We start from the raw sequence: 15,386 nt of genomic DNA on the forward strand, positions 1-15,386 counted from the left end.
AGACTGAATAGCAAAGAACCAATACCATCCATTTCAAAAACTCTGGCTCCCTACTGTTCATCTCTCCTCTTCCTTCTCCCATTTTATGTACACACCTGTAAAACCCACTACACTGTGCTTGAGGACTGGCCCCAAAAACAGTTCATACATGCTTTCACCCAGAAGTTGACTTCTGTTCCTCTATCCAGACAAAGGAATAGAGGGTGCCACCATCAACAAATAAAAGGACCATTTTTTCAAGAAAAGAATGGAAGTTCAAATAAATTTAGAGGTAGAGGAATTAAGAAACTGAAATTAAGATAGAGGGTTTAGGTGAGAGAGGGAGAAAAATTGTTATAATGTTGCCTCCTTCCCTTCCCTCTCCAGGTGGATTTCAGCTTTACTGAGGCTGTCAGTATATCTTCAGCCCTAACCACTACTTTCATGGGCCCCCTGTTTTTAAAGGGCTCTTCTTCATTCTACAGTGGTTAGGGGAAGGGGAATCCAAGCCAAGTTACGCTAGAAGAAACACATGAACTCTTTCATTTGTGAGTAAGCAAGCAATTGCTCTCCATTAAAGATTGTCTTTCTTGGGACCCTGAAACAAAAATGATGTTGTAAATAAGAACTGTTCCATGTTAGGAGAGGCCCATTCTAATATAATTCCTCACCAAAGTTTTCAGAACAGATACATAACTTCTGGTTCCCTTCCTATTTCAATTGAGCATCAGCTGTAATATCTTAAGTATTTAAAGCAATGTTGTTAATTCAAACACACCTAGGAAAACTGGGAAGAAAAGAAAAACACTTGGCCTTTAAATCTTCAGAGGAGTATTTAATGACAGGTTCAGCCTGTTTAATGACAGGCCTAGCACCACACCCTTGTTTTATTATATTTCACTATTACTGTATAAATTTCCTTTATTACTCATGATAAACAAAAATCAAATACTTGCCAAGGTGGGTTTAAATAAGTAAGAGTGCAAACAAAATTATACTATTCAAATATCATGAAACTGGGATTTCAGATTATTAAATACTTATTTAGTATCTTACAGGTCCCAGATTGCCATTTTTAATACCAAACTATTGTTTTTGTAAATATTATATCCATAATGCAAAGATGAAAAGAATAAAAAGCGCATTCAAAACAGAGTGCTCAGGATTTTTCCCTGAGACTGATTTTTGACTGGTTCAGATAGAAAGACACACCCATAAGAGAATTGCTAAGGCTGATGCTAGATCTGAAGCTAGTGAAGTTCAAATACTGCCTGGGGATGAATTTAGCCTGAATGACAGTTGCAGAGCTGTCACTTACAGATATCTTAAGAGAGATGGAGTTAAACGCCTTTTTCTAAGCCATTCGATTACACAAGGGACGACTAACCTTTCCAGAGTGAAATCAGCTGGCCTGGGGCTGAAAGAATAGAAATCCTCTGCTCCGCCTGCTGGAGGAGGGGATTAGTTGCTGGGTGTATTGATAAAGGTTTCCAAAAACCTAGCCAAGGCTTTGGGGGACACCCGGAGAGCAGGGAGCTGGCGGGACGCGCTGGGTGTCCGGCGCATGCGCCCCAGCAGGGTCCACCCCGCCCCTACCCTTACCGACTGTAACGTCATCTGCATAGTGGGACGTGCCTGCGCTGGCCTGCCCGATAGGGGGCGGAGCCTAAGGGGGTGGTGAGAGCCCAGCCCCGCCGCCCAGCTGGAAACTGGTTCTTTCCCGGCCGGTCCTCTACTCTGCCAGAGCGGGGCTCGGCGGGGAGGACGCTGCTACACGCCCGCCTTCTGCGGCCGGAGCCGCTTAGCGCGAGGCTGCGGCAGCACGAGGCTACTTTTCCTGGCAACGATCCAGGAAAAGCCCGGTTTAACCGCCGGCCGCTCGGCCATTGCACGGGTCTCCGAGCCGCGGGACAACGAAAGGGGACGGAAGCTGAATTAAGCTCTCCCCGGAGGGGAGAGCGCTCCAGGGAGAGGCGGGGAGGGAAGGAGGAGTGTCGCGAAGTTTAAGGCCAGCGGTAGATTATCCGGGTCATTTTGCGTCCAGGGGCTACGAAATGCGCGAAGAAGACAAGGGCAGGATTGGTGGTGGTGGTGGCGGCAGCGGTACGGGCCTGGCCAGCGCCGCGGCTCGGGGGCAAGTGGAGGCCGTGCGGCAACTCCTAGAAGCCGGCGCGGATCCAAACGGAGTCAATCGCTTCGGGAGGCGCCCGATCCAGGTAGCTGGGGCCCCGGGGCCTCGCCGGCAGGGGGCGCATGAACGCGGGGGAGCGGCCGCCGTGGGAAGCGGCTGGACTGAGATCTCCACCGACATAGACCTGTTTCTTGCTGGAGGCGTGAGGCCCAGATGTAAAGCAGGTTTTCACCCACCAGAAATTCTAAAGAGTTAGGAAAACCCACTCCCTCGGTTTGGTTTTCTTTTTAATGGTGGGGAAAATATATATATATATATATATATATATATATATATATATATATATATATATATATTCCCTCTCCAGTCTCATCATAAGAGATGCAAGAGATCGATTTAAGGGGGAGGAAAGGGGAAAAGGAGCAAGTTATTTGGGAAGGAGAGCTGTTTTGTTTGCCTTTCAACAGATAGCGATCACTTTTCAATGATAGAGATAAATTACAAGTTACACAATCCGGATTGGGTTTATGAAATCATAAAAAAAATAGACCATGGGGAAAAAAATCACTGAACTTTCACGCTGCAATATGAAATTCTTTGTATTCTTTCCTCATAGAGGTGAATTGAACACACAGGACTAAGACGGGATTCCTCAGTAACAGTACTTAATTCCTCTATGTTAGTAGTGAATTTTAAGTGTTAACTTAAGAAAGACATATTTATCTGTAAATTTTTATTGTTTAATTATACAAAAGCATTCCCCGCAGCAACTGTTTGGTCCTTTTTAAATGGCAAAGGGTTTTCATAAATAATCTCTTTATTGTTAAAATCCATTTATTCAATGTTTAACTATCAGTCCCACTTTAATTCTGATTTTTTTAATTTCTTTAAAATCTCAGGTAGTCGTGTGCTTTACTATTGACTATTATGGTCATATCTGGTATGCACTATCACCTTCATGAACCAAGCCATTATTAAGGAATCGTGTTAATCCTATAGATTTTAAAGAAAATGTGTTCATTCCTTTTGAATTCTTGGAAGAGTTGTATAAGAAATGATAGTTTAAAGTAGCAAAAATATTGTAAAGTAGTTCTTAAAGACTTCAAATTATATTAATAATTGTAAAAAGAGGCTTTTGTAGTTTTAATTCACCATTTTCTGAAATACCAAGAACCACTCTTCCCCCCCCCTTCTCTATATCACTAGTAGAAATACCATGGTTTTTAAGGAAGGAAATGGGTATTTCTACTATTCATGAAACAATATACAATTTTTCAGTTACATGGTACATTTTAAAACATAAACGCATAAGAAATAACACCATTTTGGATATTTAGTTATGAAAAATTGTTTTATTAAAATAATGTAAATGCTTGCATAATACACATGTACACAAATGGATATAATATAGGATTACTGCTCCAAAACATTTTTTCTAAGTCATGCATTGCTCTGATTTGACCAACATCCAAGTTTTTTTATATTGCAAATTATTTACTATTTACATTATAAAATCCTGTGCAATGTAAAACTGTGTACGTTATATTACCCTCTAAACTTCATCCCTTATCTTTTATAACATTAACTTAAAATAACTAAAATGGCAAACCATTTATTAAAAGCAAGTAATTTGTTTTCATCATCTTATAGGCCTATGTGTGTTTTTCCCCTCTATCTCCAATTTTGGCTCAAATTGTCAGACTATATTCCATATATGAGCACAGACATATAACAGTGAAAAGCAAAAGTCTTCCACAGGGGGGGATTTAGTACAGAAGCAAAGAAAACCTTATTTTAAACTTAGTTGTTTCTTGTTTTCTCCCCTAAACCACTACTCTAACTTCTAGAAAAGTATCAGCTGACTGCCTAATACTTTTAGACCTGGATTATGGTTGGGAGAGTTGGGGAGAGAAGGAGAAAATAATTTAAGAATTTAAAAGCCTTTAAATAAATTCAACTCCTCCCATAAATCATTTAATAAAATAGATTTCCATGTTCCGGTGGAATTCAGAATTTTCTTTTTGTCCCACAAGTAATGATAATCACTTTATCATCAGGTCTTTCTTGTCTCCACATTTTTGAAGGAAAAAAATGGAACTCAATTAGGGCTGAGTAAAGAGTATAAAACGGGCCGGTGGTGGAGCAGATGGGTGGGTATTCATCAGCAAATAAAGCATTGCCAGATTCCTGAAGTTTGTAAGCGCCTTTGCCTTTAGGTGGATACCTTCCTGAATGGTTCTACTTGTCCCTGTCCAGTCCTGCATCTCGCCGCTGCCTCCCCTCGCCCTGACCACTCTGCTCCCTCCCGCAGGTCATGATGATGGGCAGCGCCCGCGTAGCCGAGCTGCTGCTGCTTCATGGCGCGGACCCCAACTGCACCGACCCCGCCACCCTCACCCGACCCGTGCACGACGCCGCCCGGGAGGGCTTCCTGGACACGCTGGTGGCGCTGCACCGAGCCGGGGCGCGGCTAGACGTGCGTGACGCCTGGGGCCGCCTGCCCGCGGACCTGGCTGAGGAGCGGGGCCACCGCGACGTCGCACTGTACCTGCGCGCGGCCGCAGGAGACTGATGGAAGATGCCCCCTGCCGCCCACAACGTTTCTCTCTCCAGTTCCCACGCCCAACTTTAAATGAAGGCTACAGATGTGGAGCGGCGGAAAGCCTTATTGCCTTCCTGCGTGACCGGGCTCCTCGCGGGGAAGAAGGGGTAGACTGGGAATAAATTATTTTAGGTTGTTCTTCCCCTGGATCCCGCCCTCGCCACTCACCTTGAAGCAAAACAGAGGTGGGGCAAATGGATTTCCCGAGAGACTTAGGAGCGGAATACTAAGTTCCCGGGTGTCGTTTTTTGTTTTTGTTTTTGTTTTTGTTTTTTTCCCAGGATTTTCTCCGAAAAGCGGCATGTGAAGAAGTCCTGAATGACCCCGGGTGCCTGCAAATTTTCACCAAAAAGATGCTGGGGGCGGGGTGGGAGGCGGCGGTGAGTGGGATTCGGGCACGCTCGCCCCACTCGCCTTGAAGGAGCCCTGTGAGCCTCCGCTTCTGGCGCTGGCGGCTGTGAGGGAAAACCTGAGCTTTGGGGTCCAGACGAGGACAGCGGACAGATCCGTCAGTAGGCGCCCAACGCTTTACACGCAGTGCATCACAGGCAAATGATACTCACTGGAAGCCCGGAGACTCGCGCCCAACTCCACTGGATAGTGACGGGGAAGAAAAGCAACAGGAGCCACTGCGAATTCGCGCGCGTTTTAAAATCCCTGGGTCAAGGTGACGCACAACGGCTCTCAGAAAGGGGCTGGCGCTTGCTGTTCGCAATTCTGTCCAGGTGAGATTCCAGCGGCGTTCCTGACGTCAGCTCACAGTGACGTGGTAGATTGTAGTGAGAGCAACTGTAGCAATTAACTGTAACGATATGCTTCATATATATACTATCAGCTACAGAAGCCCCCCCCCCTGTGAAATTCGTAGTATTTTTGTTGTTCATTAACAATCGCACTTAATGGGGAGGCTTTAAATACAGTAGCTCATGTTCCTCGGTGAGAAAATAAGGAAGAACTAAAGCTCTTAAATGAAACATAATGCCAACGCCTAATTATTTTCACCTTCAACCTATTTATTTCTTTGTTAAAATTTTTTTTTTTACTGTTTCCTTTTAAGAGTGTCTCAGGGGTCAAACTATGAAATATTCCAAATGTCTTTTATAAGGGTCGATGCACTTAATGCAGTAAATTATCTCCGGACATTTACCAAAGGTTTGCTCAAAGAGTAGACTGAGTATAGAATTGTTGAAAATATATGATGAAGGCTCTTGGCATGTCTTTATATCTGCTGAACAAACTAAAGGTGCATTGCTTTGGGATTTAATTTCCAGTGTTGCTTGATTCATTACAGCATTGGAACAACTGATACTTCACTGTTTTAATAAAGAAAAAATAATAGAGATTGGACTCCAAGATGTGGGTGATTTGGTTTAAATATGTATTTCATGAATTTGCCACTAACTCCTGAGAAATGTTAAAGGTTTAAAGGGGTTCACTTCTCTTTAAGATAGTCACTCTATGGTGGTGCAAAGTAAGTCTGTCGAGCTCCAAAGCTTCTGGTTACATTTTTATTTTTCCACTGCACCATCCTGTTCTCCAACATCATTAGTGATAGATATAAAGCAAGCTAATCTTTTTAAGCAGAAACAGGATCTCCCTTGTAAGTTTCTAGGATCTTTTTCTTTCTATAGTATTTAATAAATCTGAACACTGTTTTCTACTTTAAAATGTTAAAAATATGAAGAATAGCCTCCAAAGATCTAAAAAAAGGATTTGGGGAACAAAGGAAATGGAAATCCCATTTTCAAATTAAGTCACAGGGACAGAAAACACAATTTTAATTATCAATTAAGCACCCAACTACTATCGGTTTTAAGAACAGTATTTTAAAGTTTATATATATTGTTTTTATAATTGCTAGGAAGTATTCTGCATAAAACCCAAGTGATCGTTTAAAATCTTTCATTTCACTTATGAAATCCCTTATCTTGTCCTCTAATTAAGTTCCAAGATATTCAAATTTGCTAGCTCCAAGAGGCTGAGTAATGAAAAATAATACTCCCTTGAAATACATATGAAACCTGTCACTTCACTTCTAATTTAGAGAAATTGTGGAGTCTGGTAACAAACTGGTATCAAGGAAAACCAAAAAAGATGTGGTTCTGTACCATACTACATTGTTTCTGTTTCTTTTGTACACACACACATCAAAACATTGGAAACCAAACCACCTGGCTACACTGAAATAGTAATTTATTAATCTATGTAAATTCAACTTTCAAAACCACCTGGTAGACAGGTTTGGCTAGTGTGTTTCATCAGCAGCACAAGGAGATATACACTGTTAAATATGTTAAAAGATTTATTTTGAAGGATACATACAAACAGCTCTACATACATGAGCCCTGATTCTGGCTCCACTGTGGAATTACAGAAAAATAAGCATGTATATTTCTGTATCTAAGTCTAAAATATTACCAAGTTGTGTGCAAATCTTACTACCTAACCTTCATTCCAACATGTGGAAGTGAAACAAATTCAGAACTTAATAACTTATTCATGTGACCTTGTTTTTATATTTTCTTTTTCAACTGAGTGGATGGGTGAAAAAACAAAGATGATTTTCTATGAAAGCAAAATCTATTTAAATTTTTCTTTGCTCTAATGGCTAAAATTAGTAATTTCAGATCTAAGGAATGAAACAGATTAAAAAGAAGAACTCAAGATCTATAAAACTCCAGGCAGCTTTGGGAAAGTATGTACATAGGAATACTTCCATGATATTTTGTTTTCTCTACTATAGCAAACATAGTATGGTGTCCAGGACCAAATAGGTCATCTTATAAAGCTAGGTAACTGACCTTCAGCAAATAAATACAACTAAATTACACTTACATTGAGATTCTATAATGCCCTTCCTTTATGAGAAATGTTAAAAACAAACTACTTGTGTATTAATATGTAATAATCAATAGGGGTTTTAACACCTGTGTAATTACCTCTCGATTATTTCAAAAAACAAACATGCTTATTTTCCTTTTATACTTCACCAGAGGCTGATTGTTTTCAGTGTAGGGTAATTTTTCCAATGTTCAAGACATTGCCACTCTATCAAAAGAAGAGCACATAGAACGAGAGATCTGTAAAAATGATAGAAATCACATAAACATTCTATGGATTGCCTTCTGAAGCAAATTCAAAACCTGGTGCTATCTAAAGTACAAGAGTTCTGCTTTCATGTTTATGTCAGTAGCTAATCATAACTAAATTCTGACATGGTTACTAGGTTTTCATTATTAACAAACTATTGAGTTATTCTGTGAAAATCTGAAGAATAATCTTTACATTTGTGTAATTTCAGTGTTAAATTACTAAGCAACAAATAGATACATAGAGATTAGATAGACGATAGTACATAAGAAAGTAATACAAGTTTAACTTTAAAAATTACTTGGAACAACAATAGCCGAGTCACAATACTTTCAATATCTTCTCCTGTTCTATTTATAATCCCAAGGAAGAATAAATCCCAAGGAAGAAACAGAAATTAGGACTTGACTGGAAATTGGAAGACCTGGGTTCCAGTAATGGTTCTTCAACTAATTCAATATATATGACCTACTAAGTCATGTACTTTGATTAGCCTCAATTTTCCTCATCTTTAAAAGGTAGGAGTTGGACTAGATCACTTCTAAATTCCCTATTATCATTAAAGTTTTCTATTCCTTCAAGACTTTGTTTCACAATAACCATAATGGCGTCTTACATTGTATTAGTAAAAATTCTGCCATGGTATGAACCAAAGAAAAATGTAGAGAGGAATGGAGAGAAGAGACACATTTTAAGATTTTGGAGCCAAAGAAGAGAAATCTTTATAAGCACCACCTTCCACTACTTAAATGAAAAATTACAGACAAGTTTGTGGGAACTAGAACATAAAAGATGCTTTGCAAAGAGAATGCTTAGTTTAATTTTAAGATCTTTCTCACTTCATCTTACCTGTGATTCTTCCTGTTGTATTTTGCACCTCTCCCATGCCACTTAAAACCACTAGAAAAATTATCTTAATTATATTTAAGAAATATCTTAAAGTGAGATAAGCAAGCAGACCTGACAGACTTATAAAATAATGAAGTAGATATTTACAAATGAGTAAAAGTGCTCTGGAAGAAAAGCTGATTTTTAAGCCAGCATAATACAAGGAATTCTGACCTAAATAGGTTGGTGTAGGAGCTACAACCAAGAGAAAAGGTTGGAGATTCTAGAAGGAACAGAAGGTGCAAAGGCAAGAGAATGCTAGTCGGTAGAAGTCAGTAAGAGATGAGTAACACTATAAACACCAAAATACATGTATTTTACGGACCCATTTCTAAGGGTCTGTACTTTCTGGTTTGCATTTGATTCCTTGAAACTTCAGGTCCTTAAATTTTGCCTGGGTGATAGTAGGCACCAACTGGTTAGGGAAGAGTTCTGTATCACCTAAATATGTGCATGTTAGCCATTTCAGGAGTGCAGAGAATGAGATGAAAAGGAAGCAAAAAAAAAATGAGTAAGAAGGAGGAACAGCCTGGGGGTGGTTTTGTGAAAGATGGATAATAGTTCAACAGAATTAGTCAAATCAAACCAAAATAAACTGTATGGTCAGCATGAGGGGGGGGGGGGATTTGTGAAATACTTCCAGACCTAAACTAATGGGAATCTGTTCATTCCCTACTAACTTGACTTTCTATAAAACTTTTCTCAAGTTCAGCTATTATAAATGGAATGACTCCTTTCTTGCCTCTTGAATCCCCCACTCAGAGTATCTTAATATCATTCATTGCATGAGGAAGAAAATACTTTATAGAAACTAGTAATTTTTAGGTATCATCCCTTTATTAATTAGGTAATAAAGGAAATTTTGCTTTGAAGCCAGTGCTGCTATGAAATAATATGTAACTGACATGGATTACATATTAAGCACAGTAGTATAAATAAGCATGTACATCAAAAGTGAACACCCAACTCTGATTTACTAATTTAAAGCTTGAAATAAATATAAACCAAAGCTTTTTCTGGGGAAAAATACCTATGAGAGATGTATGAAAATGATAAATGCTATTGCACACACATCTACATTATACTGGAAGTTCACCAAGGATTCTAAATACCTATTAATCTGCTCCTCACTCAGAAACCCATGATATTAGGCCTCCAGTAAATACAGAATCAGTATTGGCACAGAAAATATTTTACAACAGAGTTAAAGTCAAAACTTTAAGACAAATTACAGTAATTAAGCCATGCCTCATTTCCCTTTCATATTTGGCCTCCTTCCAAAGTGCATAATATTATATTTATCCAGCCTCTCATTCAAATACTCTATATTATGAAAGGGTAGGTGCTACTTCTTTTGAACCCTTTCTCATGTGACCTCAGGGTCTCTATTTCATTTTAAAAAACTCCCCATTACCTTCTTATCCCATCACAAATTTCTCCATCTCCTCGTCTTAGCTGGAAATTGAGACTCCTTGAGAATTCCACTTTCTTCTGCACCAGATACTAAGTGCTGAGCTGTGGGAAACAGAGTGAGAATCAGAACCAGTGGTGAGTTTCTGCTGTTTGGGTGGCTTTCAATATAATCTCAAACCAAATATGTAAGGATTATCCACTGTTCTTCAAACTTCATTCATTTCATAGTATAAATAATTACATTTTGTTTTCCTTATCAGATTAAGCCGTAAATAATTTCAGCATATATTATTGTATATTTTATAGTATGTTTATAAGAGATAACATATATACATAAAACAGTAAGCAATTTATTCTCTTTGAAAACCTATAGATAGGTCAGTAGATCTACTTACATATATGTGTGTATATGTATGTCTATGTAAACCCAAGTTTTCTTCTGAAGGGTGAGTGTTGGAAATATACCATATGGTTCTTCATCCCATCTGTGAGTTGCTAAGCCCAACTACCTTCCCAAGGGCACAATACCCTTTACAGTACCACAGTACCCTGTATCCCCTCCCAACATGCCACCTAGAGTTAGAAACTATAACCTTACCTAAAGTATTTTGTAACTCTCTACTACTATATCTCTGAGCTGCTTTTGATAGGGTTATCACATATAGGTCTATTTCAGGATTTTAGGAGTCTTTTGATGTGTTTATATCCCATCATAAACAGAAGAACTTAGTGTCGGCCCCTTTCTAGGGAAAAATTTAAAGACATTCATTTTACATTCACTCCCTGGTATTTATTATATATATATACATGATGGTGTTGTCCCCACCAGTCACTTGAGATCAACAGAGAGGGACGTGGTCCTCAACCCTGGCTCCTTATAAGAATCACCGATGGAGATGTTCTAAAATTTAGATTTACTGACCAACTTCAGGGTCTACAGAATTAGAATCTCTAGGTTTGGAGCCCTAGATTTCTGTGGCAGTTACTTTAAAATTCTTGTTCATAGTAAATTGTCAAACAGTACAAAAAACAAATAGAATTAAATAAAAATCTGAAACATTTCTACCCAACATTCTCACTACCCAGGGAAGACATATTTTTTTAATAACCTCCCAGAGATAAACATCTCTCCCCCAATACACAAATCTGGAAAACATAAATGGGATCATACTGTTTACAACTTGTTTTCTTTAATTAATAATATATCTTTGACAACTTCCATTATCAGGACATGCAGATACACTTCATTTTTTTATATGGCTGCATATATATATATTTTTGTATTTTATGGATGACTCTTAATTTTTTAAAACCCAGTCTCCCTGACAAACATGTAAATGTTTTCCTTTTTCCTTTCTTGTTTTTTATTTTGCTACTACATATGATGCTATGAAGAATATGTTTTGCATCCTTATATGAGCTATTTGTAGCAATTTAAGAATAAAACCGCTGAGGCTAAGCGTACATCTCTCACACATACAAAATATGTGTCCATGCATATGTGTGTCTGTGTGTAAAATCTTTGCATAATGTGTGTGTATATGTGTGCATATGTATTATGTTCAATATTTACATATGTGTATATATAAAATACAGAAGCTCTTCATATTTACATGAGTTATAGGAATCAAATTACCAAAGGGTACATATATAATATATATTTCTTTCCATACATATATATATATATACACTATGTGTATAGTATATATGTTTCCATATATTTACATATGAGTATCTTTGCATACTTATATGAGTTACAGGAGTGGAATTACTAAGTTAAAGAGTAAATATATGCACACACAATTTTGATAAATACATAAAGTTGTCTTCCTAAATAACTGCACCAAGTCATATAGTGTGTAAGGGTTATTGTTTCCTGGCAACTTTGCCAATGTTATCACTTTTATTTTTGCCACACGTAAAGGTTATAAGTAATTGTTTTTGTTACATTTCTTTACTGAGTAAAGAATATATATCTCTACATATTTATAAAAATTTCTATATATTTTATATATAAAGAAAATGTATTTTCAACTTTTTCTGACTATATGACAATTTGTATATGCTCTACTATGAAATGCCCATTATATTCTTGGCTCGTTTTTCTACTAGGTTATCTTTTTACTCATTTATGTATTTACTTAAATATTCCAGAAGATAATCTCTTGTCATATATGTTCAAATAATAGTTTTTAAATCTTGCTTATGGTGTCTTTTGTCTTATCAGTTTTCGATTTGAGCATTTGCCATATCAGGGAACTTTCTCCTGGAATTTTGATAATCAAGAGTTATCTGAAGGAAAAACCTTGGTGTCCTGGGACATCATGGGGCGGCGGGGAGAACGCAAAATACAAGTTATGTTAAGTAAGATGCCTTCTTCTGTCTCTGCCTATGAAATGAATTTGCTGATCCAAAATAGAAAATCATTTTCTTCTATTCAAAACTTAGATCTGCAGACTCAGTTTTTTAGGCCAAAGAGAGCAAAGCTCCAACATTCAGTGATTCTGTCTGGACAAATGACCCACCAACAGCTCACTCCCTACTGACTCCCTCTTTCAGCACAACAGAAAGACCACAAGGCTTATCCCAAGACCTTCGTGATGACTTCAGCCCTGGTACACACTGGCCATAAAGTATCAAAGATTTGAGCCCCTCTCAGCCTCAAATTTCTCACTTATGAAATAAGGGTAGTAATTCCAAATTCAAAGGGCCACTGTAAGGATAAAATAAGTAATACAAGTGAAAGTGCAGACACATAATACTACGTTGCTACTGATCATACATTTTTTTGAAGAGCACATAGTCGAAAGTCATTTGCAATTCCAAACGTCTTTAGAATGCCACAAATTATTCTGCCAATGACTAATCTTCACAATTTTATTTTGCTTAATCTGATATTAAAATTGGATAGAATTCCCCTACATACCACAACTAACAAAACACAGGTGTTGGGCAGCAGGGGAAAACCAAGATGGAATTTAAGTTTAAATTTTAAAATTTACACTTACTGAACGCAGAACCCACTCTGTAATGATCTTACTAAAAGCTTTTACTCAATGGGATTCCTCTCAAGTGGGCAACCCCCTTATCACCAGAATAAGGAGAAGAAATGCTTACAGGTTAAGCTAAACAGGCCCAATCAATAAAGACAGATCCCTGAAATCAAACTTGACTGGGAAACTGAGGCTCAGCAGACTACTGGGATAATGTGATGTTTAATATTATGTGTCAGTTGTCAATATAGCTAGGCTCTGGTACGCAACTGTTTGGCTAAACACTAGGCTAGACGTTGCTGTGCTGGTAATCTTTTTGAAGATATAGTTACATTTAAATCCTTCGACTTTGAATGTTATCCCCAATAATATGTGTGGGCTTCATCCAATCAAATGAAAGCCTTAAGTGAAAAGACTTAAGGTTCCCGGAGGAAGAAAAATTTTGTCTCCAGGCTGCCGTGTGACTCAAAACTACAACACCAGCTTTTCCTTGGGGCTCCAGCCTGTCTATATGTCTTGTAGATTTCAGCCTTGCCAGCTCCCCAAATTGGGTAAGCTAATTCCTTAAAATAAATCTCTCTCCCTCAGTCACCCACACGCATGCACATGTATACACACACACGCACACACACATACACACATCCTATTGGTTCTGTTTCTCTAGAGAACACTGACTAATAATTTCAAGAGATGTGTAATAAAGGTCTTCTCACCCTCAGCCACCATGGCTCATTGCCACAGTTAATAACCCTGCCTGGACCCAGAAACCTTTCACTCTCCCGCTTCTCCAGGGTCCTTAAATGATGCGATGCTGAAATTGGGCAGCATTTTTCCTTCAGGATGTTTTTCCACCTACCCATCACCTGAAATATCCCTCCTCCATTGGCCATAAAATAAAACCCCTTCATTATAATTGTATGTTCTTACTAGTTCATCTCTCCTGTGAGATTTGGGGGGAGGGGGAGAATAGGGGTGGTCATCAGTGCAGTGCAAGACAGAACAGGACTGGGCTTCCATAGAGCTAATATACTACTGTGAGAGACAAACAAACAATTACATAAGATTATTTCTGCTTGCTAAGTGCTATACCGACAAAAGAGTGATACGGTGGCGCCTAAAGAGGAAGAATCTGAGCCGGGATACTTGAGAAGAGACCCGAAGATGAAGGAGCCAGCCTTGTGAAGAGGGAAGGAGCGAATATTCATTCTAGACAGAATAGTGGCAAACAGCCTCGGCAGGGCACACGGGGTTCAGTAAATTCCCAGTGAATCCTACTGATCAGGTGAGAGGTGCATTTGTAACAAAGATGATTTTGTATTGCGAGGGCTATTTAAGACTGATCCCTAATAAAGCCTCACTTCATCCAACCGTCCAGGTCGGCGGCTGCGTCGTGTGAGGAGGTGAGGGATAGGGAAGTGGCTGGAGGCTGCCGTCAAACCTGGCCTCTCGGTTACAGTACAGCGGCTTGGCCAATCCAAACCTCATTTTCCTCCCCCTTATGGTGTGGGGCTTGCTGTCTGGTCTACATGCCCTGTCAGGTCTCGGCTGTGGATCCACTTATCCACTTAGGCCACTAGGCCCGGGCACATGTAGAAGAAGCCACTGCGAGGCGGGCCACCTTGCGGGCTCCGAAGGCCGGGCCTAGTCCCATTGTTGCTCAGACGCCCGGCCGGCCAGGCTGCGCCTCCAGCCGGCGAGGCTCTGGACGGATCGAAACTGACTGCAGGCCCGCGAAGCTAGGACACCGGGTCAGCGCCGCCTGCCCAAAAGTGGCGTCCTGGGCTCGACTGGCCGCCTTCGGGTAGCCGGCGAGCCCGGCTCTGAGCTCCATCCGGCCCCAGGGCCGGGACCCACCAGACTGCGCTCTCGAACCGGGCGCCTGGGTGTCCTCAGGCCGCCTCCGTGTCCCCGACTCACCTCCTTTATGCGGCTCCTTCCTTTCCTTCCCCCGCTTTTCCTGTTCCGAGTGGACCCCGGCGGGACAGGGGGGCGGGAGGGTGATCAGAAAGAAAGGATCAGCGATGTGGAAGCGAAGAGGGGGAAGAGGGAGGAGGCGAGGAGAGGAGAGCGGAACGGCGCTGCGCAGTCAGGCCGCGAGAGGGGAGGCGTGGGAGCGCCGGCCGGGGGAGGAGCAGGAGGCTGCGGCCGGTCGCGGCGGGAGGGCCGGCGGGTGCGGGAGAGCCCGCCGGCCGCGAGCCGTGGGGGAGGGGAGCGCCGCGGGCGGAGGAAGAGGAAGAGGCGCGCAGATGCTCCGTTGCGTCTCGAAGGTTAAAACCGAAAATAAAAACTG

At 40.4% G+C, this 15,386-nt stretch overlaps 1 protein-coding gene across 2 annotated transcripts; it reads left to right on the plus strand.

Annotated features, from left to right (window-relative positions):
* Positions 1–1,725: 1,725 nt before the first annotated feature.
* On the plus strand, positions 1,726–8,383 carry CDKN2B (cyclin dependent kinase inhibitor 2B). Of its 2 annotated transcripts, XR_012127687.1 has the most exons (3): positions 1,726–2,195; positions 4,422–5,437; positions 8,170–8,383. XR_012127687.1 is itself a non-coding variant. In XM_017644304.3 (2 exons), exons 1-2 carry the CDS (start codon positions 2,034–2,036, stop codon positions 4,680–4,682), a joined length of 423 nt encoding a protein of 140 aa, XP_017499793.1. In that variant the 5' UTR covers positions 1,726–2,033; the 3' UTR covers positions 4,683–6,052. The 2 variants fall into 2 exon arrangements, 1 of the variants encoding a protein (XP_017499793.1); XM_017644304.3 differs by lacking the exon at positions 8,170–8,383 and having other exon boundaries at positions 4,422–6,052.
* The last annotated feature ends 7,003 nt before the right edge of the window (positions 8,384–15,386 follow it).

The sequence above is a fragment of the Manis javanica genome, chromosome 2, assembly GCF_040802235.1.
Source record: "Manis javanica isolate MJ-LG chromosome 2, MJ_LKY, whole genome shotgun sequence".
Lineage (NCBI taxonomy): Eukaryota > Metazoa > Chordata > Mammalia > Pholidota > Manidae > Manis > Manis javanica.

What these genes read in the sequence shown, in the direction of transcription:
- CDKN2B (XM_017644304.3), top strand. Translation starts at nt 2,034, where the DNA reads ATGCGCGAAGAAGACAAGGGCAGGATTGGTGGTGGTGGTGGCGGCAGC. An exon ending in TCGGGAGGCGCCCGATCCAG is followed by an intron (nt 2,196 to 4,421) that starts GTAGCTGGGGCC and finishes TCCCTCCCGCAG; the next exon opens with GTCATGATGATGGGCAGCGC.